The sequence below is a fragment of the Naumovozyma dairenensis genome, chromosome 7, assembly GCF_000227115.2.
Source record: "Naumovozyma dairenensis CBS 421 chromosome 7, complete genome".
NCBI classification, from domain to species: domain Eukaryota; kingdom Fungi; phylum Ascomycota; class Saccharomycetes; order Saccharomycetales; family Saccharomycetaceae; genus Naumovozyma; species Naumovozyma dairenensis.
In genome coordinates, this window is record NC_016485.2 from 1142034 (window position 1) to 1168748 (window position 26715).

The window sequence follows — 26715 nt, forward strand, 5'->3', positions numbered from 1 at the left end:
TGTAGATATTGTTTCATCTTATACTATCGAACATGTCGGGAATTTAACAACTGTCGTTCGGGCCGTATATTTGTAGTCACTTTAAATGCGGTTCTATTAAACAGTATTATATGATAAGCTTCTGTAAGTACTATGTAGATCATGATCAGCATTGTAACATGTGAAGTGATTTCAATCCAAATATATATTCTCATTTGTGTAATTCTACCTTAATGTTTGCTTCTTCTTACATATTTTCTTACGAGTTGTTGTATTTGCATCGTTTATTGCATTCTTTTCATTCAACTCGGATGGTGCTCCCCTTTTATTTGTGGATTGAAAGTCCTCTTGATTCGGGTGACCGTTTTCCTGTGAAGCTTTCATTATACCATTTAATTTTGTCTGTTTTGGTGTGTTGTCTGTTGTAACTATTGTTTCGAAATATTCATCCATGGCGATTCTTAATTGTCTAAGACAAATCCTGTTGTAATTACTTCTGGAAGTAGTGTATTCGACTCTTCCAATTCCCTTTGATCGGTAGTAACGCTAGACATATTCAGTAGTGAATACTGTCACGATTTTGTGATATATTACCTCACGATAATATATAAACCGCACTCTTATTTAACAGCCGAGTATAACTCAACTTACCCTGCACCTTGATCCTTTATAAAAAAATTATAGACGTCTATGATATGAAATCTTTTACGTCTGTTATGACCAGTTTGGGTGAAGTTGTGTCCTTATTATCTTGATTACCTTGATAATGAGTTAGGAATCTGGTGTGTCTTATCTTTGATATTTCTACTTTTGAGAAATTTGAAGATAACGAATGCAATATCTACTATTCTATTATCTCTGTATCCAATATAAGCTCAATAGTTAGATCTATACCGACAGATAATTATTACCAGTATCAAAACTTATATCTTGTAGCTCTTAAAATATACGTACACTAAGCTCGATGAATAGCAGATAATTATCAATCCTATGGATGTGTATTACTGTCTATCGGTGAGTAGTATGAGTAGTATGTTTATCGATGAGTATGTCTATCGATGAGTATGTTCCTTTCGGTGATGTGATGATCCTTTCGGTGAGGATCTGATGCGATGTTATGTGATGTAATGTTATGTGATGAGATATTATGTGATGGGATATATGTGATGAGATATTATGTGATGGGATATAATATTCTCTTCTTTCTATGATCTAGGTTCCTAGGGATCTAGTTGTATGTTTTCTTTTCTTCTCTTCTATAAATGAGCATCAAGATAACTTCAGATTCAAATTTCCCATTTCAATGTCTCTATATATATATATGGTATTCGCTGAAACTCATCGAACCCATTCAGAAAGCGATGCCATGGAAAATTTTCACTCGTTCACTTCGTTGGTCACCTTCGAGAAACGCGCCACGGAAAAGGCCAAATAGCCTAGAACGTGACAATTACCTGATTTTTTTCATTTAAACATATTCAAAAGAAGAAGGACTTTTAAGGGATATATCCATGAATTATTTATTTCCATTGCTCCCGACCGCCTCTTCCGCGACGTCTCGTACACTAATAACCCGTAGGAAAACTTTTCATCTCTTTTCTTTTCTTCTCGTTCTTCTAATGTTTCTGTATGCATAATATTTTATTCTCTCTCTCTCATGCTTTATCCATTTATGTAATACAATGGCTCTGTCGTCTATTCAGCCCACAACCCAAGCATCTTCTCTTGTGTGTCGTTTCTTATTTTCGGTCATAAAAATATATCACAATTACAGTGTATCCATGGAAAAAAAGATGTTGTTAAATGCACAAACAGGCGATCCGTGCTGAATGATAAAAACCATGGGAAGTTTTTTTTTTTTAAAATATTGGAATTGAAGGGCCCCCCACAGGATAGGGTAAAATTATTAGTGTTAAATCAACTATAATAAGATAGCCCCCAGTTAAATTAAAATAAAAAATAAAATAGGACTTTAGGCTGTTTTACATAAGGTTTAAGTACAAAAATTTAGCCCTATTGAACTAGTAAATTTAAAAAGCCAGGGTTACTCAACTTTTTTATAGGGTTTTTGTTGGCCCAACTCTTTGTGAATTGCACAACGTTTTTTTTTCCATGGCTATTTCAGTGAACCAACTAGGGAATTACGTAGACTATCGTTATACACAGTCATATAATTTTTTAAACTTTTTTCTTTGATCATCTCTTCCTCTTTTTTTTACAGAATGCAAAAAATTATAAATTACATATCACAGGTACTGAATATAACCGGTAGATTATTATTACTATTGTTATTATTACCATCTTTGGTTGTTATTCGTATCGTTGTGGCATCATATATCACAAATATGCTTGACTGTAAAAGTGTAAGCACCAGTGGAAGGCTCATAATTTTCAAACTTACAATCAGTTTTTCTTCTAAAATTTGCAATATGCCTTTTAACACTTGGATGACTTGGATCCTTTATAGGTTCTCTTGTAGATTTATCATATGGATAACACCCATTCAATGTAATCCTAGCAGCAACGTTAATCCCTTCATTTTCAACAGGAACGATGTTTGAATTCTTATAAAATGAACATTTCTTGGATTCAAAATGGATAATTTCACCACATAAAGATGGTAAGGGGAAAGTAGATAAATCTACAGGTTCTAAGAATTCAATCTTACCGAATTTCTTATGACCAACTATCAATTCTGATACTTCACGTAATTGAATTAATGATTTCTTAACTAGTGTGTCGAGAGATGGGGAAATGTAATAGAAATCATCAATGTAGGAGAAATCCTCTCTGTTTAATCCTTTGATTTGTTCTATAGGTTCTTTATTTTCATCTTCTGGTACCGGCTTTTCTCCATTTAGTTCTCTGTTCTGCGGAGCATCCTTCTTGTTATTGTTGTTGTCCTTTAATTTATCTGTTTTCGACTCGATTGTTGGACTGCCTACATTGTTATTGATATTTTTTTCATTAGGTAAGACAGCATCAGGTACTGATGGTTCAGTAAGCTTTTGATTATTTTTTTCATTTAATTTTTGCTTTTCCATCTCCTTTTGGGCGACCATCTTATCCATGAGTAGTTTTTTATATGATTTTTCTTCTGGTTTGAATAACCTCTCTGCAATGTTAGATATGGCTTCTTCTGCATCACGATCAAAACTAACAGTATTAAATTTATTCTTGTTTAATGCATCCGCATTAATTAAAAATTGTGGCGTTGGAGTTTGTGTTTTCGTTAACGACGAAGATGTTATTAGTAGTTTGTCATTATTTGGCTTCGGTGCGAACAATGGTTTTGGTGCCTTCCTATATGAATTTAACAAAGTGCCGTTTCTCTTCTTGTCTGCAGTTATCTTCGCAGAGAGGGCTTGAACAGTTGACGATGAATTTGGAATTACAACTCTTGAGAATAACTCATTTGTGCCATATGGATTTGAGCTCAATAATTGCTTTTGTTGTTCTTGTTGCTGTTGTTGCAATTGCTGCTGCTGTTGCAATTGTTGCTGTTGATTTTGTTGAAAATTAGCGGTGTTCCCGAAAAGTCCTCCGCTCATACCATTATTCAACGCTGTAGTATTGTTATTCGTATTGTTATTACCAAACAGTCCGCCTCCTCCTGTTATTGTTGTATTAGGTTGTTGTTGTTTATTACCAAATAGTCCACCAGCGTTAGCATTAGCATTTGCACCACCAAATAACCCAGCACTGCCTGCACCACCTAGACCACTTAAAGTTGATGTATTAGACGTCGTTGTTGCCGCACTACCTGGTTTGGCTCCACTAAATAATCCTGTACTTCCAGTGTTTGTAGTATTTCCAAATAATCCACCACCACCGCCAACTGTATTGTTATTTGCGTTGACATTAGTGTTACCGAATAACCCTCCTGTGCTTGTGGTTGGCTTATTAGCACCGAATAGACCGGTGGAAGTGTTTGTATTAGCACCAGCACCAAAGTTAGATGCATTATTATTTTGACCAAACATACCGCCACCACTTTGAATATTGCCACCGAAAAGGCCTGCAGCTGGTTGTTGTTGCTGTTGTTGTTGGTTTGCATTTGCATTACCAAACAACCCACCAGTAGCCCCAGGTTGTTGTTGGCTTGTGTTACCGAACAATCCGGTAGACGTTGCTGGTTTGTTACCACCAAATAAAGCACCTCCTGTGGTATTGGAAGCACCGAAAGGTTGCGTTTGTTGGTTGGTGTTGGTTTGACCAAATAATCCACCTGATGGCTGTTGTTGTTGTTGTTGATTCTGTCCGAATAATGATGTTGATGTACTTTGACCAAATGGCGTAGCTTGCTGTTGTCCGAATAAACCACCAGGTTTAGGTGTGTTTCCGAATAGTCCTCCTGTGGTAGCTTGTTGGTTTGTTGCTGCATTATTACCAAATGGGTTCATTTGAGAAGGTTGTTGTTGTTGGCCGAATAATCCACTACCACCTGTTGCTGTATTTGCATTTGTTTGCCCAAACAAACCTCCTCCTGAAGGTCTGTTACCGAAAAGACCTCCAGCAGTATTTGGCTGTTGTTGCTGTTGATTCGCATTTCCAAATAAGCCACCAGGTTTCTGTTGACCAAATAACCCTCCAGCGCTTCCTCCCATAGTATTGGCATTAGTTCCAAACATATTTTGTTGTTGTGGTTGTTGTCCGAACATGCCTGTATTTCCTTGTTGTTGGTGTGGTTGCTGCTGCTGCTGCTGTCCAAATAACCCTGTATTTCCCTGTTGAGCGCCAAACGGTGTTGTTTGGTTCCCAAAGAGTGAGTTACCTTGATTACTGTTTTGACCAAATAATCCAGTTCTGCCGCTGCTGCCTACCGCCGCAGTGTTATTATTAGTTCCAAAGGAGTTAGGACCACCGAATGTATTATTTGTAGTAGCTGTATTGGCATTCCCGAACAATGAAGGTTTATTTTGTCCCATTATCATGTTTGTAGAAGTGTTTGTAGGAGCATATGTTGAGTTCTTGATACCCATTTGATAATCTTGTAATCTTAACTCTTCAAATGAGAAATTTCTATATTCTGGCATGCATGAGATACTTTGATACACATTTATTACTCCTGTCGTGCTATCCTTTTCTTGGAATGGTTTGAATGGTTTTGCGGAGGTACCTGAATTGGTTCCTGCTGTTGTCGTATTCATACCCATGGTATTATTGTTGCCACCACCAAATAATGAAGACTGTCCAGTGGTGTTTGTATTTTGGATAGATCCGAAGGCTGGTTGAGTAGTAGCACCAGAATTCCCGAACCCAGGAGGATTATTAGTTGTTTGAGATATACCAAATCTAGCTCCAAATGCGTTTCCTGGCTGTTGCTGTTGTTGGTTCATACCGAATGCTGCCAGTCCTGAGCCTTGCTGCTGCTGCTGTGGTTGTGGTGCAGCAAATGGTGAAGCTGTAGTAGCATTGCCGCCGAATTGTGATTGATTAGTATTACCGAATGCCGGTCTGCTGGCCCCGAACATTCTTTCTCAATAGAATGATATCTGCCTTTAGATCAACTTATCAAAATCTCTACTTATTTGTATTTCTACGAGTAATAAATAATGTTGTTATCTGTTTTATTTCAATCCAGATCCTATATCCTATATCATTCATATGAATGTTCAGAACTTTCAGCTCTATCATATTCTTCCTCTTCTATAACCATTAAAAAACAATCGTGTTATGTCCTCCGGGTAACCGCACACCAATGTATTAATACTATATAAATGCCTGTATGGTAAGGTGTCAAGACATATATGACACAGCTTGAATATACACTGGACAAGTATGGGGTCTTTTGTTGGTGGGTTATTTCAATGTTGTTAACGTACCTTTGTAACCCCGAATACTTGGAAGTACTGAGTCCTTGTTGGCTGATGCCACGTTTGCTATGGCGATGCGATCATCTAGAATGGAATAAGATAGACAATATTGTACTAGTAAGAAACAAATTAAGCTACTAGAGGAAGAAAAATAATTTGCACCATACGCTAACAATTTCACATTAATATATAGCTTATATTATTGTACACAAAATTTCATACACTTGGGTTTTGGTATTAGCTATCCTGAAGAGAAACATAACACCCATATTACGCGTTAGAAGATTTCACGCGTACTGTTTACACTAATAAAACTGAAAAATAATTATGGAATTAAATTTAACTAGACGTCCAAGATACTTAGAACTTATCATCGGTAGATAACAAAGCCTGACAAGAAACTAAGGTATCCATCTGATTCTGTGTATCAATAGGACTGTCTGTTAGGAGTTGGAAAAAAATGGATTTTGATAATGATATGGATATGAACGTAAATACAGACGATTCCAACAACAATGTTACGAATGGTGACAGTGGTCCACAATGGGATCCGACAGATCCCACTTCAATAGCACTCGACACAAACCTTGCTACTACATCTGCTGACCCTACAGCAATTTTAACAACTTCGCGAAGAACGCAAGTAAAATTAACGACAGAAAGATTATTAACAGAAAAGGGATTACCATACCTTTTGAAAAATGGGCCAAAAAATATCAAAATTTCCAAAAAGAAGAAGACTGACGTACATGGGAAACCAACAAAAGCAACAACTACATATGATAATTTGACGAATATTACTAGATTTTATCAAATTTGGGCTCATCAATTATACCCAAAGGCTAAATTTAAAGATTTTTTAAAATTGGCTTATACTTTGGGGAAAACTGATAAGAATTTGAGAAATTATAGAATTGAGTTGTTTCAAGCTGAAATGGATAAAGACAGAGATGATGATCATGACACTACTACTACTACTACTACTACTACTCTCCCGAAGGAAGCAAATACTATACCGAATAATAATACAGCACAGGACGGACATAGTGATGCAGTTGCAAGTGCATTCAGAGGCCAATCGTTGTTTGTCACAGATGAGAATATATCGGAAAATGATGCTAGTGCAGATGCCGTGAATCATGTATCACCGCATGTAGACACAGCGAATAATACGAACCAAAATGAAAGTCAAGAAAATTTCAAAAATGCTGCTGAGGACGGCGACGACGACGACGATGATGATGATGATGACTTATATTCAATATCAGCTAACCAATCAAGAGATAGAACTAAACATAGGATTCAAGACGATGAAGATGAGGGCGAAGAAGATGAAAAAGAAGAAGAATTACAATCAGGGAAGACCGCTGACAATCATCATGATGAAGAAATGGAACTGCTGAAAGAGCTTGATGAATTGAACAAAAATCAAGTATCCCAGAACAACAATGATGATGAGTTTGAAGAAGATCAAGACGCGTTAGAAGTAATGCAAGAATTTGGTTTCTAACCGGGGAAAAGGTTAAAAAAAAAGAAATATTATGCAGTATTATCTTCCTCATATATAATATATAATTCGTTTTATTAAACTCCGTCAAACTCACAACTACTTCTTATAGAGTAGAGTACAAATCAACACAGACGCGAAAGGTGTGCGAGACGCGTAAATGGAATATATAGCGCTAGTTTCTATTAAATTTAAAGATTAGTAAAAGTGAATTTAACATATATATTATCACTGGCTCAAGAAGTCCCTGGTTACAAATAATAGCATCATCAAGATACATATAACAGAGCATAAAAAAGTGAAATACAGTCAATGGAGGAGGAAAAAATTACCGAATATATCAATGAGAAACTATTCACAGAGATAAAACCAGTCCTTTTCACGGATCTGATTGCTCATTTCAAAATAGGTCCATCTCGTGCCAAGAAGTTCATGTATTCATACTATAAAAGTACTAGTACAGTCACAAATGTCAAATTTAACTGCATATTAATGTGTTGTTACTCTAATGGGACGATAAAATTGATTAATGACTTGAAAGAAGTAACGCCAAACGAGAACGAGAACGCGAACGGGAATGAGATGGTAGATTGTTTCATTTATGCATTTAACCCAATGGACACATTTATACCGGTGAATATCATCGTGGATCAGTTGGGGTCCTTATCTATCAAGAATCCTTATAAATTGACAATATCAGAAAAATCATTAAAGGCAATAGATACTCGCACTTTGCAACGATCGAAAACTGTTAATGCTTCATCATCTGTATCAGCTACTACTAGTCCTCGTGGTATTAATAGAGCTACTACTGTCCCAGATACACTCGATGCAACTAAAAGAGCAGATAAAGTAGAAGCAGACCGTAGGATAGAGACTCCGCCTGTTAAGAAGGCAAAGAAGTCAATGGGATTAAAATCCACTGTTTTGTTAGAAAAGATGAGGAAAAATAGAGAAGCAAAGGAAGCAGAAAGACAAATGGAGTTAAAAAAGAGGAGAGAAGAGGCGTTAGTGAAACAAGTCAAGAAGGATCCAAAGATGAAAGCGCAGATGGATGAATTAAATAAACTATTTGTTGAGGATGACGAAGAAGGTGAAGATGACGATCTACAGAATATTTCTAGTGACGAAAAAGTAGTAAGCGAGTCCATTCCTTTATCAACTGGAGATGACGAATCAGAAGAACCTGAAATTGTTCCAAAAAATAATAATATTGAAAAGAAGAAATCCGACACGACAGATATGGAGGCCATTTTTGATACTACGGCAGAAGAATCATTACTAGAAATTTCGAACCCGACGGTAGTGGCAAAGGGACAAGACGAGGTGGAACGAGAAGAAGAATCAGCAGCAAATTCATCTTACGTCGATGAAGACGGTTATATTGTTACTAAACGTCCCGCTGTGTCGACACCATCTCAACCTTCAAAGAGACAGCAGACACGTCCCATTGGGAAAACTACAACACCTGTTTCGAGATCCAAGAGACCAGGTTCCTCAAGTGGGAAGAAGAAACAAGGCTCCATTGAGAGCTTCTTTAAGAGATCAAGCAAGTAAGGGGCCACCACTCAACAAGTATATAATTGATATAAAATAACTTATAGATTGTAGACTAAAATTAATATTAATATCCATTATATCTTCTATGGTTCCATGATTCTATTCTGCACGTGCCGTCTTTACCCTCTAAATTTTTTTGTGGAAAATTAAGAAAAATTTCAGCTCATCGCAAATTTTGATACTTAAACAAGTCTCTCGAGAGATGATAAATGGTCAATAAATATGGATAATACATGGAAGATAGACACGATATAATCGGTACTGTCATATATCACTAGAATATTGGTGGATAATAGTCATCATTTAACAATGGAGAAACCGAAAAATACAGAGGAATTGACTAAACTGTTGCGTTCAAAAGATATTACAACAACGAAAATAGTCGAAGTAGTCTCATCTTTGAAAGATCTTGATTTCGAATTTCCAAATGCTGAAGTATTCATATTAGAATTGATACAAGATAGATGGAATGATCATAAGTTGGTAGAATTTAAACGAGATTATAAAATATGGAAGTTGTTTAATGAATTGTGGTCCAGGCTCCAAAATACCTCTTTGAAGAAGAGAATGTTCAGATCTTTGAAATTCGTCCCATTGTTACTACAAACTTTAGACTTAACTAATTTAGACCGTGTACCATTCTTAAAGGAATTGAGACAATTGTGTTTTGCTATTAATTCGACTGTGACAATTGACATACCAACCGAAAGTACGTTCAAGATTCTTGGAGGAATATTGAATTTAATCAGCAGCATTCCATCAACTGATTTAAATAAAAATGGAGAAAGTGAACTAATATACGAGATCATTAATCTAACCAATATAGAAAATACTCCTTTGGTAAATCCCAAACTAGCGACTTCATATTGTTCCTACCTGTTAGTACCGACTTTGGAATACTTGAATAAATTTGGGGATACTATAGATCCTTTAACCCGTTATATGAAAATATTTCTTTTTGATGAACATTTAGATCCAACCAAACTTCTCGCGAAGTTCATTAAGGATAACAAAGAACAACTAAAACCCGAACTAGCCGCTCTTCTATTCCAAAAATCTATCTCATTCTTAGCTAGCAATAATTTTCAACAATTAGAAAAAATTTACACGTTGGTAATTGATATCGATCCAAAATTAGCCCCAACTTTATTGAAGGAATTATCATTGTCGAAAAAAACCTTATCGCAACCATTTCTAGAGAACTTATTAGATAGTCAACTTTCACTATGTTCAACTGCAAATTCCTATGATCTTCCGTTCTGGTCATTATTATCACATATTATCGACCTTGATATCGAAGTAGGTATTAAGTATGTTCAAACTTTATTGGATTTAATCTATACGCAAACGACACTCAATCCAAAGGAAACATCGACCATATACAAGAAAATAGTTCATTGTTACGTAAATGCAAGAGAATTACTAGATTTCATAAATCTACTACAAGTATACTGTGAGAAAAATACCGACTATTCGAAATTATTCCTTGTGAATCCTAATTTCACAGAAATTATTTCAAGGAATATCTCGGCATTATCAGTCAAACAAATGTTGCTATTATTCAATGGTCTTTTAGACTCTTTATCTGCAAATGGCTCTAATGAAATTGCCTTCCTTTCTTTAAAAGTATGTTTAGAAGGGTTACCAAGATTAACGTACACAATATTACCGGATTTGAAAGATGACCTTTCTAAGATATTTGAACTAAACCTCCCAGATGTGATGAAACAATATGAATTGAGATATTTAATTATGGAAGTGTACGATGATATTATCCCGGAGAAAGTTTTGGAAGATTTATCATCAATGGAAAACCTAGAAAATCTTTTATCAAGCATAGAAAGCCGTAGAGAGATTTTCTTCTATTTTTTCAAACTGAGAGAATACAAAGAATTTGATATATCACCAGTTACAAGCAAATTTAAATCCTTCTTAAATTCTTCTGATCCTGTCGCTACACGATTAATATTACATGCCTTATTTACCAATTGGAGTTCTCTTGTCAATGTTGCGTTTACTACAGACGATATCGAAGAGCTAGTAAAATTATTAGTGTTTAAAGACAATTTGGAATTATTGAACCATTTATTAACTAATGATGATCTTTTCGAAGAAGAAAACATAATGCGTGCTATTATAGACCAGCTTTCCAGCACTCCGGATATTGAAACTACAATCCCATACCTTTCAAAAATTCCCATTCAATGTTTCGATAAAAAAACAAGAATAAAATTACTTGACCAAATCTCAATGCAGCGCCGCATCACTGAAAATGATATGCATATGCTATTTCATCTACTGGAAAGTCCTACGTTTAGATCAACCATTGAAAGTGATGTTACTTCTCTCTATAGTTTGATGTCACAAGATATTAACAGGTTAACTTTCACTAATAAAGTCTTTGAAAGAATTTGGAACAATCATATTCTGCAATTGAAAGAAGATACGAGTGTTTCCTTCATCCAAAACATGCTTGCTACTGTGTCTGAAAACTTGAAATCTTCGAATGATTTTGATATGGTATATTTCCAAATGGCATTTTTGATCTTATCGAACAATAAAAACAATATTGATTTGAAAAACTTATATGATGTTTTCTTCCTTTCTGCCTTCAATAAAATCAATAAAATTCTAGACCATTCTGATAAAATCCCATATTTGTCTTGGCTGATCAAATGTTTATACTATATTTTGAAAGACAACGATCGTTGCAATGAATTTAAAGAGCCAGCACATATATTAATATCCACTCTAATGGAAAACAGTAAGGTTAAGTTGGTTGAAATGGATCAAGAACTACTAGGCAATACATTTTTATTATTTTCAATATTCTTTGACGAAAAATTAGAGATTATATTTGCGCAATATATGGTATTACGAAATAAAGGTATTGATAAAGATACTATATTACCAGGTATCGGAAATGCAGTCACAAACGCATTATCAACTGGCCCTACTTCTGATTTCAATACTGCCTTTTCTAATACCATTTATGCCTTTGCCGACAAAGATTCGGTTTTTGCAGAGAGTATATTAGAGATTTATCTAGTCCAACTAGAAAAACTGTCAAAAGAAAATACTGTCGGCAAACATTTATTTGTAAAATCCATTTTAGAATTCTACACTAATATTGCAAACTTTGTTCCATACAAGGACGCAATTATATCAGTTTTAGCTACCATTGAGAATCTTCTAGTTTCCAAACCATGGATCTTCTCTCAATATTGTATAGAACAACTTTTCCCATTAAGCATTTCTTTACTTGCGCACACCACAGCAGTTGAAACCACAGATAAGAATGATGCTCTTTTTACCGCAACACTAAAAGTATTGTCTACAGTCTTATTTGTTCATCGCGTCAAATTAACTCAACGTCATCATTTAGTCATATCTACTTTATGTCAATATCTAGAGATTATATCATGCTCCCAAGATTTGGAACTTTCTGCAGAATCCGCCAAATTACTATCAAGATTTATAACAAATTTCTGTGAACCATCTTCAACATCTATAAGTCAAAACAATGATGGTAAAGATAAATTAACCTCCAAAATAAATGTGATTAAACAATCGTTGAGGAAACATATGCCGATCGTTCTAATAAAGTACATATATCTATCCATTGGTTCACCATTCGAAGATTCTATAAGAAAAGAGTTAATACAATCGATTTTTTCAATTTTTAATCTACTATCACCTGTTGAGTTAAATTTAGTCAACGCTATGTTGGATAATGCAGGTAATCAATTCTTCAAGACGTTATATGCTGATTATAAGAAGAAGGGTAAGTGGACAGAGAATTAAGATAAAAGCAAATTTACCAAACTGTTAGGTAGGTGATGTATATACTATACTATTTTATCTAGGTACACCTATGCCTACTATTTCATAATTTTTACTTGCCCCAAACGTTGGAAATCAATATCTATTGACTGATTCCTGTTCCTGCTCTTCTCAGTCGAAGAAACAGCTGGTAACCAAGACTGTATATGAAATTTATATAAATGTTGCCATCGCATAAATTTAAGAGTGTTACATAATTGTTTTATTGTCTTCTTTTATATATAATCTATAGAATTTTTATCAAAACGTTCTGCACCGTCTGAGACCCATACAATATCAAATATATTTCGATTATATCTTGGAGACTCTTTTGATAATAGGTTCCAACATTGACCAAAATATTTGATTCAACTTTTCGTTGTAAGTATATTTAGGTGCAATCACTTCGCAAGCTTTTGTTCTTTCAAACTTCAAAATATCTTTCCCAGTAACTAAACCTTGTAATATTCCGTCCTTTTCGACGATTATTGTCTTACATCCCATTTGTTTGAACATAGTAAACAATAATGAGGTAGGAACAGTTGGTTTCACAGTTATTGGTGAGGTATTTACAATATCTTTGAAGCATATATTATGAGTAATTTGAGTATTTGAAGAATTATGCAAACTTTCTTCCGACGAAGCGGTAAAGCTAATTAGTATCTTATGGGCATTAGCACTACTTATATCTTGAGCTAACAATTTTGCCGTTAGATGCTTTCTCAGGACATAGCCAACGCATCGTTGGTCTGCCTCAAGTTCGTCACCGTCTTTAATAATTGGGAAGCCCTTTACATTTTTTTTATCATTAGAATCATAAAGTATAGCTTCCAATTCGGATACATATGTTGTTTCCTTTAATGTAATCAGTTGAGAGGACATAACATCTTCTGCAGTATAGTCATCCATAAATTCTTCTTCTTCCCATAACTTTTCGTACAAGGGGAATCCATTAACGAAAACCATTTGATCTGCAATACCAGCGACACCCGTATTCGATAAAATTATTCTCACAATAGCCACGACAATCATAGTTGGGATAATGTAAATAAATGCCCCAGTCAATTCAAACATAATAACAACAACAGTCAATGTTAAATTGGTTATACCACATAAGGTCGCTGTTGCTCCTAAAAAGGCGTATGTTCCTGGGGTAATTGCACCTGTTCCGGTAAAAAAACGTTCTACTATCAAACTCAAAGCACGTCCAAAAGTGGCACCGACCGCCATCGATGGAACGAAAATTCCTGCCGGTACTTTGGCACCATATGATATTATAACCAAAAGAGATCTTATTAAGGTTGCTGCCAACAATGAGAGAAGAACTTGCAAGAAGCTCATTACGTGAGTATTCTCATCTAGTTGACATAATCTATGACCAAAAACCGAACTATTTTCATTATCCGAGTTTTCCAAACATTCATGGAATAAAATACCCATACTTTCTGTCATATCTAATTTCAAAAATTCATTAAAGTAAGAAATAAAAGAGGTAAGTAGAGCTAATATAATGACTTCTTGCATTGGCCATCTTGACAAATATTTTCTTCTAAAATTAACGTAACTGATATTCCAGCTGCTAACGAATTTACCATAAAGACCACCGAATATACCTAGAATAATGAAAACTGGTATTTCATTGATTCTCCAGTCTTTATCATAGGTCACATTAAACTGAATAATCTGCCCGTTCCTGAATGGGTTTATAATTTTCAAGGTTGTCACACCCACTAAGGCAACATAATAAGATTTCCAAAGGGTTGAAGTGTTGAATTCGGCAGCAGCAGCAATTTCTTCAATACCAAACAAGACACCACCAATGGGTGCTCCGAAGGCCACTGCTACACCTGCACCACTCGCTGCGGTTAAATACTCGAATTGTGTAGAATACGTTAATGAATCCTTGAGAAGCCACCTTGTTATTATATATCCACAACACGTAGCATAATGGACTGATGGACCTTCTTTACCTATACTTAAACCAGCTGAAATAGCTAAGGGAAGCGCTATACTTTTCACAATCAGAGTCACCCCATTTAAGAAATCAGATCTGTATTCAAATCCTGAAACCCAAACTTTTATTTCGGTGATACCTGAGCCAGTTGCCATGGGCGCTAAATATGTGACCATTAGAGTACTCATTGTTGCAAAAGTAACAGAGAGTCCGATGAAAATAATAAATGGAGATATTAATCCGGTTCTCTCCACCCATAATCCTTGATCTATACATTCATACTCTTCTCTTTTTGAAAGAATATAGTTTCGTTTTGAAGACAATTCGTTCCGCATATTCCCGCTGGTGATTTCACTACAACAGAATGATTTATTTAGTAAGAAGTTCCTGGAACAATGTCCAGTTTTCCAATTAACTAATGTCTCAGTGAATATTTGGATAAATCCAGCTATACACCCTATAGTAATAGCAATACAGGTTAAAGTGATAAACATTTTCCCTTTTTCCCATAGTAATTTTTTATACCTTCCAGTTAGAAATTTCCGATCATTATTTGTAATATCGAAATTGGTAGTGACTGTATTATCTGACATTCGATCTATAGTGTTGAATTGATCAAAATTCTGGGTTTCTGCGACGTTAGGGAAACGATTATGTAATGTATTTGATGACTCTGACCCACTATCATTATTGTCAGCTACACCGCTACCAATACTCCTTCGTTGTATGAAATCGTTACTGTTATCATCATCGCTAATGGGTGCGTATTTCTGGGCCATCTTGTACTACGTATGCCCACTAGTGTATCTGAACCAGCTTGTTAATCAAAAACAGTGGATTATCGCAATAAAAGGACAAAAAAGTAGGCCTTCAAAAAGCAAAATAAATCTAACGATCAAACACGATAAATACCAATGTTAGCTTCTTATTCTATGTACTCTAAATTGCAAGGTTATATTCCTCTTCCCTAATTACCTTTATTTTGCATAGATATACAAACTATTAATGAGTTATTGTGATACACGTATTACATTTGGTGCATTAGTATGAAGGCACTGGAAAAGTATCTGTGGTTATGCCCACGGGTAGTATTCCTGTCTTGTTTCAACCCTGAACCCTATAATCTAAACATGACTATAGCCCTAATAATGCAAGTTGAAATCATTTCCAACTTGTTAGGGGTAATCTTTTTTTTCCGTTCAAAACGATGTGAAAAATTTTTGTTTTCGAGAAAACACTATCTGAAAAAATTATAGAAAACTATCATAGGCGATGAGCCTATTTAATCTCTTATTCTAATCGTCAATAAGAGAAATTTTAAAAATTTAGTGTTTGCTTTCAAGATTACTTTTTAATATCACCATTCAAGCGAGCTATCTATCTACTGATAATATACCACCTTTGCAAGGAACTTGAAATCAACTAAAACGAACAACTAAAAAAAATAAAATGTCTGCTCCAAACCCAAAGGCCTTCCCATTAGCCGATGCTGCTTTAACTCAACAAATCTTGGACGTTGTTCAATCTGCTGCCAACTTGAGACAATTGAAGAAGGGTGCCAATGAAGCCACTAAGACTTTGAACCGTGGTATCTCTGAATTCATTATTATGGCCGCGGATTGTGAACCAATCGAAATCTTATTACATTTACCATTGTTGTGTGAAGATAAGAACGTCGCATATGTTTTCGTCCCATCTAGAGTTGCTTTAGGTAGAGCTTGTGGTGTTTCTAGACCAGTTATTGCTGCTTCTATTACCACCAATGATGCTTCCGCCATCAAGACCCAAATTTACGCCGTCAAGGATAAGATTGAAACTTTGTTGATTTAAGCTTAATAAAGATCAATAACATCTGGCGCTTTTTTGTATTATTATATTCATATAACTATATCATATCCCCTTTTGTATAATTAGATAGTTTAAGTTACTATTTCAAAAATAATACATTTTCAAGATTCGTAGATTTTTTATGATGAATATATTTTCATAGCATATTATTGTCTCTGTATAGTCTATGTATTTATTTCTTTCGGCAAGCAGATAGTAGTCTATCATCGATAAATGTTAGATCTAAATCAGCAGTACCTTCATCATCTTTATTCAATAAGCCAATGTATTTATATTGTTCAACCATTTTCTTTTCTCTATTTTTTAGTTCGAACTTCTGTTCACTTAACATACCTTCATCAGTGACACTCCCCAATATATAACTACCACTATCTTGAGTAGTGATCATGAAATAGTTATCTAACTTTGGTCTTTGGATGAGCCCTTGGTTTTTCCTCGGAGTTATTCTCAATGATTCTAATTGGATTATTGGCATCGGAAGTAAAATTTCTATATAAGAGTATGCGTTCTCTCCTTCTTCTTCTGCTTCTTCTTCTTCAGGGTATGGATTATTTGAACGATAATATAACTGTAATTCCTTACCATTCACACAAACTGCAAACACCACCATATCTGACGTCTCTACCATTGCCACCGCAAAGATCATATCATGGGTTTGTATGTTTTTTAATAGACTTAATTCTTTGGAACTTAAAACGGGGGAAATTTGTATCCTCAAAGGTCCCTTGTGGTCGTTCTCTTCAATGGTTAGTTTCAATTGCTGGATCCCTTTGAATATATTTAATACTAACAATGTGTCTTCCTCTACTACTGTTTTCCTTTTCTTTGTTTTAATATTTTTAATATCTTTATGATAAACTAAAGTAATGGGTGGTAACGTCATTTCCAGAATGGGCCCTCCTATTTCAAATTTATTAGAAACTAACTCGATGAGGAAAATGTTCTCTTTTAACAGATAATCAATTTGATAAAATTCCAAACATTCTCCACCAATTAAAATAGATCTATTGTAATAGTTAAGTAACCGATCAATTCGCCGCCTTGTGTTGACCCCATAATGGAATTGTAAATCCCCTGTCATCTCATCCAAAGAAAACAACAAAAGGTTGGGAGATGAGTCTTCTTGATCCGTGGCTGAATAATCTAGAGATATCATCAGTAATTTATCAAAAGCGACTTGCTTCGCAAAGTCTATTCTTTCGTTAGTAAACGTCATAAACTGACCAGATTTATCCTCTTTGAAAGTGATCGCTGTTAGATCAGATATGATTGTTCCTGGATATTTTAATGGAAGATCCATATACTTTATTGGAATATCTAAATTGTTTGTGTCAAAAATACATAAATCTGATAAATTTGCCCTGCTGAGGTGACCGTCGTCAGGTTTACTGTATCTTTGACAAATCCCTATTGTATACCTTGACGAGCATGATAATGTGACGAATTTTGTAATGATCGTAGACGGTAATATCATGCTTCTTTTCAAGGAAGTGACTTCGTTATCCACAGTAACATCATACAGAGAGTTATTTTCATTAAGGAGGATAAATGAAGAAGAGTTTCTCTTGGCAAGCTTATGAATGAAAAATGGTAACTCGATTATATTCATCAATATTTCAGATGATGATATTTTCAATCGGAATGCATTGTCTATCGAATACACGACCAAATTGCTCTCACCAAGGTAACAAAATTTTAATCTCTTGTTATCTAGCTTGCACACATCTAACATAGCGTTGTTCTTTGGATTAAAAACAAGTATGCGCCCATCGATATCAGCTACAAAAAGATATTCAGTATCAACGTCACTGTAGAAGAATATATCAGATATCGTAACATTTAGTTCCTTCTTCAAATTTTTTGGCGCCCTCGTAATTTTCATATCTTCAACCAACAGGAGTTTATTCTCAAAAGATATAATGCTGACCTTTGACCCATCTTTTCTCTTAGTACATCCCAAAAGATATCGAACTAATAAATTATCTTTAAAGTTAGGTATCTTCACCCTCTCTGTTTCATCATTCCACGAAATATGTCCATCTTTCGTTATAGAGCAAAAATTGCCCTCATCATTAATAGTTGGAACCGAGCATACAATTTGATGATCTCTTACCATTTCCCCATTATAGGTTACTTGTATCGTATTTGATTGCTTCTCGATCAACTCGTTATTACAAAAGAGATCATCGTCTTCTTCTGTTATCCACCATATATCACCACTTTTACTGTACCAAAAGTTTCTAATGCTAGTTTGTAAATCATAGATGAAAGTTTTTTCCGTTAATATACCATCAAAATATGTGGTGATAAATCCCCTATAATAACTAGGACTTGCAGTACCGGTAGACACTTTTTTAGTAATATCTTGACCAATAAAATTAGAATATATCACAGAAGAATAATCTATCCCAGAGTGGCTATGTTGAGTCAAATCATTCACATCTATTACGAACAAATTCCCAGGAAAACAAGAAAGGAGCAGTGATGTATTAGCTAAGGAAAATATATTTGAAAGCTGAAACGGTTCCACTGGACGTTCTTCATTCAAATTCTCCCTTTCCAGTAGCAATGGTTGTTGCTTTATTGTAAAACCTTTCCAGTGCCTTATCAATTGCTCCTCATCGAAATGGATTAGAGTAAGCTTTATTTCTATGAGACTAACGTTAGAAGATATGATCTTAAATAGTATACCACTGAAGTCTTCTACTACAACGACTTCTTTGAAAAATGTCAAAGGATCACGACTTTCAGTGACCGACGTAGTTGTGAGATCAAGCCCCGGTCCTATGTACAACCGTGGCACGTTTATGCCATCGACGTGATGTAAAGTATAATTTGACGAGATAAAAAAGTGTGAGTTCAAAGATGTAAAAACAAACGATCCAACAAAGTCAACCACTGCTAGTGTTGCGGTCTTAGAACATATTTGGGATCTATACGACGTATTGCTTTTTAAGGAATCTGTAGCAATTTCTGTATAATTGATAATCGATGACCATTCTATATTATACGGCCTCCTGCCTTTCTCTCCAATTACTTCAAAGAATATATTATTGGCTTCAACATCTTCCATCAGTACTGCAATCATTGTACATTCTTCCCCATCTGGATTTATGTCCTTATAAGGTTGCATATTTATGATATCATGAGGAAACGTATATATCACTTTGGCAGTTGTATTTGTATGAATGAAAGAAAAGGTTTCACGTTTGGTGGAGTAAGGTAGTTTATGAATTTTAGTACCTTCCAGATTGATGTATAAAATGTTTGTGTCTAAAGAAAAAAAGAAGAAATAATTCTTCGAAGTTGGTTTGATGCCAGTGTCAAGTAAATCTACCGTTTTAAATCGACTATCTAGGACTTCTATTGCACCTGTCTCTTTTAATAGGAATAGATATTGTGTACTATTTGATAATTCGTGGAATAAATAAGCACCAACATTGTATCCAGTGGTCATAGTCGCATCAGAGTCCCCATAAAACTCATTTCTCTGAATATCTCTACAAACTCTGATTGACTCCCTTTGAACAATAAGCATACCTTTGTCTCCATATTGAAAACTATTTATTATAGTCTTAGGGGCGGATAATTCTGATAGGATAAAGTTTTGTTCCATAACCGGTTTTGGTTACTAATATTAGTAAGATGTCGAAATTATCCAATAAAAGTGGAAGAAAATTAGGTCATCATGTAATCTAAACTGGAGCCACTTATGATACCAGAAATCCAGAAATCAGCATTTAATACACCTCTGTGAAACTCAATAACTGGATCAAGCTCTTAATTTATTAAAAAAATCCTTAAGATTCACGTCAAAACCTTTAAAAATGAATTCATAGATTATACTATGCGGTGTACGAGTGTCAACATTTTGGAAATTGAGTCGACTAAATTAATCTATGTAATCAAATCCACAAATAGTGGCATCGCAGATCCCGGTTAATTAAACAATAGTGTTGATACAAAAGATAGTATCATTATAATTGGATGCAACATCATAGTGATAACTTGTAGCACGTGTTTGAAGGGACGCCATTAATTATGGGTATATTCTCAAGGAAGAATTCAACGAAAAGGGATACTGCAAAGGCAAAAGAAAATGCGAGAATTGAAATTATATCAAGAAAAGCAAGTTTAAAGAGACCTAGCGTGGAAGGCAAAACAGTCTCTAGAGTTGGATCTTTGAAGCAAAATGCCGAAAAGAGACAGTGTCCCTGTTGCAATTCATGGATTCAAGTTCCTCCTAAAATTCCCAAATTCAGATGCAGTATTTGTCAGGTCACCACTTATTTAAAGATGGACTCGAGCCAGCAGTCTTCTACTACATCAGTAAAAGAAAATATAGTATGCAACAAATTCGTATTGGAGAAGGTAATTAATGGTTGCGAAAAAGAAGTGAAAGAACGAAAGCTCACAAGTAGAGAAGATTTTGCAAAAGTTTACGATTCAGTAACTATTTACTTAACCAACTGCTTTCAAGATGCCACTATATTAAATCAATCATTTTGCCCAGAAAACAATTTAGATACCATTGATTACTTAAGTCTTAGTGAATTTTACGAAATAGTAATGAATCTTCCCACAAGAAGACCGTTTTATAGACTCCTCTGTGTATCTAACGAATTACTTAGGAGATCTAATATTGCAATGACAAGTTTCAAATGGATTTTGATCATCTTGAATAATCCAATAGTAAGACAAGCCCTAACAGGTAGAATACCGAAAAAATTTGAATCTGTAAAGATACGAACAATCGCGTATGATTTGGGGAAGAAATGTATTGGCTTCTTATCGAATATGCCATATAAGGAAAACTCAGATAAATTAATAAGGTATCTAAAGTCTTTGTCAGTGGAAAGTACACTACAATATATTGAGCTTTTAAATATTTATCTTACATTTCAACTACATCGAATAGTTCGTCATGAAACAAAAACTGCCTTAGAAAAGTATAGACCTTTCTACCCTGGAATTGGTAATGGAAATACTGAGGCATGGATACATGATAAATATGCGCTAGGCACGAATAATGACAAAACTGTTGTACTGAGGGACTTTAGGTTTAAACCTTTTCAATATGAGGATGATTGGCATATTAAAACTGTAACAGAGTTGATGAGAAAATTTTATCAAGTAAATGTTGAAAGATGTAATCAACAAGGATTTTCTAACAGCAAGAAATTAAATGTCTCTGAATTCTATAACACCATGTTAGATGTCATAGATTATAGGAAGGATTTTGATATATGGCGAGGCTACACTGGTAACGATCAGTTATCAAAATTTATTAATCAACAGAGTTGGAATACCAGTTCTTTCACTTTTTGCAAATACCCATTCCTTTTATCATTGGGCTTGAAAATATCCATCATGGAATATGAATTTAAACGTATAATGGAATACGAAGCAGAAAATGCATTCTTAACCTCATTAGATAAAGGGAAAATGGTAAATGTGTATTTCAAGATTAGGGTACGTAGAAACAGAATTACAAACGATTCTTTGCAATGTATTCAACAACATCAAGGTGACCTTTTGAAATCTTTGAGAATCGAATTTATTGATGAACCTGGAATTGATGCCGGCGGATTAAGGAAGGAATGGTTTCTATTATTAACTAAATCCCTTTTCAATCCAATGAATGGTTTATTCGTCAGTGTTGAAGAAAGCAATCTATCATGGATAGCTATCCATGATATACAAACGTTAAATAAATCATCTACTTTCAAAAATGAATTATTTTTCCTATTTGGGGTCGTTGTTGCATTGGCCATATTTAACAGTACAATTCTTGATCTGCAATTCCCTAGAACTTTCTACAAGAAATTATGTAACGAACCGCTGACATTTGACGACTATAGAGAAATATATCCAGTAACGGCCCAGAACCTTATGAAAATGCTGCAATACGAGAATGACGATTTTGAAGAAGTATTCGGACTAACTTTTGAAACGACATACAAAGATCCTTTGAAATACGCTCTAGATAATGAGAAATCGAAAGGCGATGGAATGGTCAGTGTCGAATTATGCAAAAATGGAAGTAAAATGAAAGTCACACAGGCAAATAAACAAAAATTTATAAACTTATGGGTGAATTTTTATTTAAATGAATCTATTATTAATCAAATTTCACAATTTCGGAGCGGCTTTGATAGAGTATTTGCTAGAACTAAGTCAATTTCGTTACTCAATTCAGAAGAATTGGAAAGGTTACTCTGTGGAGACGAGACACAACAAAGTTATGATTTCAAAATGCTGCGATCAGTAACAAAATATTCCGGCGGATTTTCAGACGATTCTCGTGTAGTTGCATGGTTTTGGGAGATAGTAGAAGGCTGGAATTATAAATTGCAACGTAAATTACTTTCGTTTATTACTGGATCAGATAGAATACCAGCTACAGGTATTAGTACTTTAAATTTCAAGATCAGCCGACTTGGATCGAAAGATAAGAATAACTTACCACTTTCACATACTTGTTTTAATGAATTATGTCTTTGGGAATATAGTTCAAGAGGCAAATTAGAAAAGAAACTTTTATATGCAATTACTGAATCTGAAGGGTTTGGCTTCCGCTGATTATACATAAAAATTAAAATCTATTTAAAAATAATATTCCGTAACAATTTTTCTCAATATATGAATAAAATAAATTCATTATAGTTATTTTTATGGTTAGAATATATATCTATGTATGCCTGTATGTGTCCTTATGCATGGTTCATTCGTTTTGAAACTCGTCATTCAAGTACCACCCTTTCTTATTCCTATCAAAATGGGCGATAGTTCTCAGAAGAGCCCGCACTCTAATAATGTCTTTCTTTTCGTTTAAGTTCACCCCAAGATTGTTTATAATATCAGCAGAAGTTGCAAATTTATCAGGGGCTGAATGCAAGTATTGCTCAATTTTAGAAAGTAGAATTTCGTGTTCATTTGGGTTGTTGATATCAGATGAAGCGGGAGATTTTATTTGTGTTGCCTTTTTAATATTTGCCAAGATAGCCGAAGATCCTCCAATTTGTTTTTTATTATTCATCTTTTTGCGTATTTTCCCAGCTTGCCCAAACTTACCTGTCCATGTTGGCGTCCCAATTTCATATTTCATTGTCGCCTTACGTGATTTTCTCAAAGCCCCAAGCGCTTCTTGCGCAATTTTATTCGCTTCTCGAGCAATGATATTGGTTGGGGCTGTATGGGTACCGACAACAGCTTCATGAGTTGCAGCATTAGCTAGTGCGGTTTCCGATCCGAGAAGTCCCTCTATCAATCTTTCATCTTCATTTTTCTCCTTCCCAGAATAAAAGCTTTCCAATTTTGACACACCATTTAAACCTGTGACTTGATCAAAATCATCACTTTCTTCTGTTTGACCCTTTTTCAATGATTGTGTATGTTTTTCCAATTCATTATTTAATTCCTCTGAAGCAAGACCATCGTCACCTCCTAATGTGAACAAGTCCCTTAATTCATTCATTTTGAAAAATCGTTTCTGTTTGGGATCAGTTAATATTTTATTTGTTAGGAATTGCTTAAAGATTTGTCTATGATAAATTTTTTCTTCAATGGATCCAGCTACCATTAATCTATAGATGGAAACTTCTCTTTTTTGACCAATTCTCCAAGCTCTTTCACGAGCTTGCATGTCTGTTGATGGATTCCAATCTGGATCGAAAATAATAATTCTATTTGCGCCAGTAAGATTAATACCTAAACCACCGACTCTTGTAGTTAATAGAAACACGTCATAATCTTCATTATTAAATTGGTCAACTAATTTTTGTCTATTTGAAATGTTTGTTGTACCATCCATCCTTAAATATTTCAAAGGAGTAGAAAATTCAGAGTGGGATTTAAGTTCAGAGTTGATAAAATTTTCTAATATATCTAACATTTGTCTTGATTGAGTAAACAACAGTACTTTATGTTTCTCATTATGCCATAGTAGTAATAATTGCTTAACGACTTGCATCTTTCCTGATCTCTTTGGGTTCCCATAATCCAAGTCATATTGCTTTTCATTTCTATCAATTAAATCAGGATGGTTACAAATTTTTCTTAATATATCGATCCCATAGAGGACATGTCTTTTCCCACCTTTAATTTGGGTCAATTCATTCGAATTCAAAAATTCTAAATATTTAATTCTTTGGTATTGTGTCAATTTACAAAAAAGAACCATTTCCTTCTTTTCTGGTAAATCCTTTGCTACGTCATTTTTCACTCTTCGTAAAAGGTAAGGTGAAATTAAATCTCTTAATGCGGTGGCACATTTGATACCTGTTTGTACTTGAATATTTGAGGCGTTGGCATATCCACCGGTATTGATTGGTATAATGAATTGTTGTTGGAATACAGGTAAAGTGCCCAATTTCCCCGGATATATGAAATCGAATAATGACCACAGTTCAATTAAATTATTTTGAATTGGTGTACCTGATAGGATAATTCTATTATGGGTTTTAATTTTCTTACATGTTATGGAAATATCAGAATCAGGGTTTCTTATCTTGTGGCCTTCATCTAGTATTGCATATGACCAATTTACGTTCAACAGTTTATCAGAATGAAGTCTTAATCCGACGTATGTAGTTATTATTATATGACCCTTTTCAATGACCGTATTAATTAAAGATTGTATATTTATATCATTTTCTAAGTGTGATTTTGTTTTCCTTTTAGTGTTGTTTTGTAAATCCTCATATGAAATGTCATTTGGATTTGAATTCATTAATAAATTTTCGAATTCTTCGTCAGATAAATTTTTCTTTTGATTTATGCCCATACCTGAACCGATCGAATGTAGGATGATAGTTCTAAATGGTGGCCACCAATGATGTAATTCGTTACACCATTGTTTCATTACGGTCGCGGGGCAAACTATCAGCACGGGACCATCGAGTAAACCTGAATGATGCAAACTTGCCAAAAATGCAATGATTTGGATGGTTTTGCCCAGACCCATTTCATCACCAATGATACCACCTGAATTTTGTTGATGTAGTTCGTATAGCCATTGAACACAAGTCTTTTGATAATTGAATAGCAATGAAAAGATATCACCTGGTATTTTGAAGATATCGTTTAATTTTGCATCAGGTATGTTTGGATGTGGTTTCCTCCATTCATCTAAGTCAGGGAAGGGGTCAAATTGTCTATCTTTTGATCTCTTGGTAATCCACTTTTGAAGTCTTTTCCTGTAGTAAAATTCGTCACCATCATCTTTTGTTTCGCCCGGTTTCGAAATGATGGATGGATCATCTTCAAGTTCTTGCAATTCTTCATCTGGGTTGTACGTATCCTCATCCTCTGTTTCTTCTTCTTCCTTCTCTGGGATGAAATCTTGGTCTTTATCCTCTTCTGTGATAGTTGGCTCATCTTCATCTGATAAATTTTCTACCATTTGCTCATTAGCCATTTCAAATGCATGCACCTCATCGTAATCATGCTCTTGTTTAGTTTTGATCTTATTTTCATCCTTTTTTGTTGGTATCGTTTCTTCTAAGGTAAATCCGGTCGTTGAACCAAATGCTGTGACTTTCCCGGTTCTTATCAAGAAGTCCCTTTCAGATTCATCAATCCTTTTTCCATTCTCATCTTCTACAACATTTCCTTGATCAAAAACCCCACCCGCATTAGTACCAGCATCCGCACCCACCTTGCCCCTTAGAACATACAGTCGTTGCTTAATAGCATTGATATCATTAAAACACTGACGCAAGTCCTCCTGTTGTAATTTTGCAATCTCTTTCTTATTCTTTTCCCGAACAGAAATCTTCGTTTTAGGATCATTATTCTTCCTTTCAAGGAGCCGTATCCTCCCTTGTAACTTATGCAATAAATTCTCAGATCTCTCTAACCTTTTCTGTTCCTCCAAGAGTAAAGTTTCATTAGTATGAGCTTGAACATCTCTACTTATCCTTGCCTCTAATGTAGTTTGTGAGAGGGCGTTTACTAGACCTAATTTTTGTTGTAGTTCTTCTTCTTCATCCTTCATCTTTTTCGTTTTTTAATATTAGGTGTTTTTCTTTGTGATATAAACTACGAGGTACCCTCTATAGTTACGTTCTTTGACAGATAGACAGTGATGATAAGATGAAACGAGATGATAAAAGGGTGTTCCTTGCTCTTGTTTTATTTCACTTGACAGTACGTATATGTTGAGATATATATATATATTGAGTAGTATGTACAACTCCGACCCAAAAACTCTCATGGTGCGCGCCGTC

At 34.7% G+C, this 26715-nt stretch overlaps 9 protein-coding genes across 9 annotated transcripts; 5 read left to right on the forward strand and 4 right to left on the reverse strand.

The window, feature by feature from the left end:
- Window positions 1-2309: 2309 nt before the first annotated feature.
- NUP116 (FG-nucleoporin NUP116) lies at window positions 2310-5453 on the reverse strand (the record flags this gene model as incomplete). Its single annotated transcript, XM_003980086.1, has 1 exon — window positions 2310-5453. The coding sequence occupies one exon, from the start codon at window positions 5451-5453 to the stop codon at window positions 2310-2312; it is 3144 nt and encodes a 1047-aa protein (XP_003980135.1).
- Window positions 5454-6255: 802 nt separating this feature from the next.
- Window positions 6256-7305, forward strand: CSM3 (Csm3p; the record flags this gene model as incomplete). The annotated part of the gene is made up of 1 exon (XM_003980087.1): window positions 6256-7305. The coding sequence occupies one exon, from the start codon at window positions 6256-6258 to the stop codon at window positions 7303-7305; it is 1050 nt and encodes a 349-aa protein (XP_003980136.1).
- Window positions 7306-7614: 309 nt separating this feature from the next.
- On the forward strand, window positions 7615-8859 carry POL32 (DNA polymerase delta subunit POL32; the record flags this gene model as incomplete). The annotated part of the gene is made up of 1 exon (XM_003980088.1): window positions 7615-8859. The coding sequence occupies one exon, from the start codon at window positions 7615-7617 to the stop codon at window positions 8857-8859; it is 1245 nt and encodes a 414-aa protein (XP_003980137.1).
- Window positions 8860-9171: 312 nt separating this feature from the next.
- URB2 (ribosome biogenesis protein URB2) lies at window positions 9172-12666 on the forward strand (the record flags this gene model as incomplete). Its single annotated transcript, XM_003980089.1, has 1 exon — window positions 9172-12666. The coding sequence occupies one exon, from the start codon at window positions 9172-9174 to the stop codon at window positions 12664-12666; it is 3495 nt and encodes a 1164-aa protein (XP_003980138.1).
- A 330-nt stretch (window positions 12667-12996) lies between these two features.
- GEF1 (Gef1p) lies at window positions 12997-15417 on the reverse strand (the record flags this gene model as incomplete). The annotated part of the gene is made up of 1 exon (XM_003980090.1): window positions 12997-15417. One exon carries the CDS (start codon window positions 15415-15417, stop codon window positions 12997-12999), a length of 2421 nt encoding a protein of 806 aa, XP_003980139.1.
- A 670-nt stretch (window positions 15418-16087) lies between these two features.
- SNU13 (RNA binding protein SNU13) lies at window positions 16088-16468 on the forward strand (the record flags this gene model as incomplete). The annotated part of the gene is made up of 1 exon (XM_003980091.1): window positions 16088-16468. One exon carries the CDS (start codon window positions 16088-16090, stop codon window positions 16466-16468), a length of 381 nt encoding a protein of 126 aa, XP_003980140.1.
- Window positions 16469-16658: 190 nt separating this feature from the next.
- Window positions 16659-20102, reverse strand: MLO127 (Mlo127p; the record flags this gene model as incomplete). The annotated part of the gene is made up of 1 exon (XM_003980092.1): window positions 16659-20102. The coding sequence occupies one exon, from the start codon at window positions 20100-20102 to the stop codon at window positions 16659-16661; it is 3444 nt and encodes a 1147-aa protein (XP_003980141.1).
- A 425-nt stretch (window positions 20103-20527) lies between these two features.
- Window positions 20528-23068, forward strand: HUL4 (putative E3 ubiquitin-protein ligase HUL4; the record flags this gene model as incomplete). The annotated part of the gene is made up of 1 exon (XM_003980093.1): window positions 20528-23068. The coding sequence occupies one exon, from the start codon at window positions 20528-20530 to the stop codon at window positions 23066-23068; it is 2541 nt and encodes an 846-aa protein (XP_003980142.1).
- A 142-nt stretch (window positions 23069-23210) lies between these two features.
- On the reverse strand, window positions 23211-26483 carry RAD26 (DNA-dependent ATPase RAD26; the record flags this gene model as incomplete). Its single annotated transcript, XM_003980094.1, has 1 exon — window positions 23211-26483. The coding sequence occupies one exon, from the start codon at window positions 26481-26483 to the stop codon at window positions 23211-23213; it is 3273 nt and encodes a 1090-aa protein (XP_003980143.1).
- Window positions 26484-26715: the final 232 nt, after the last annotated feature.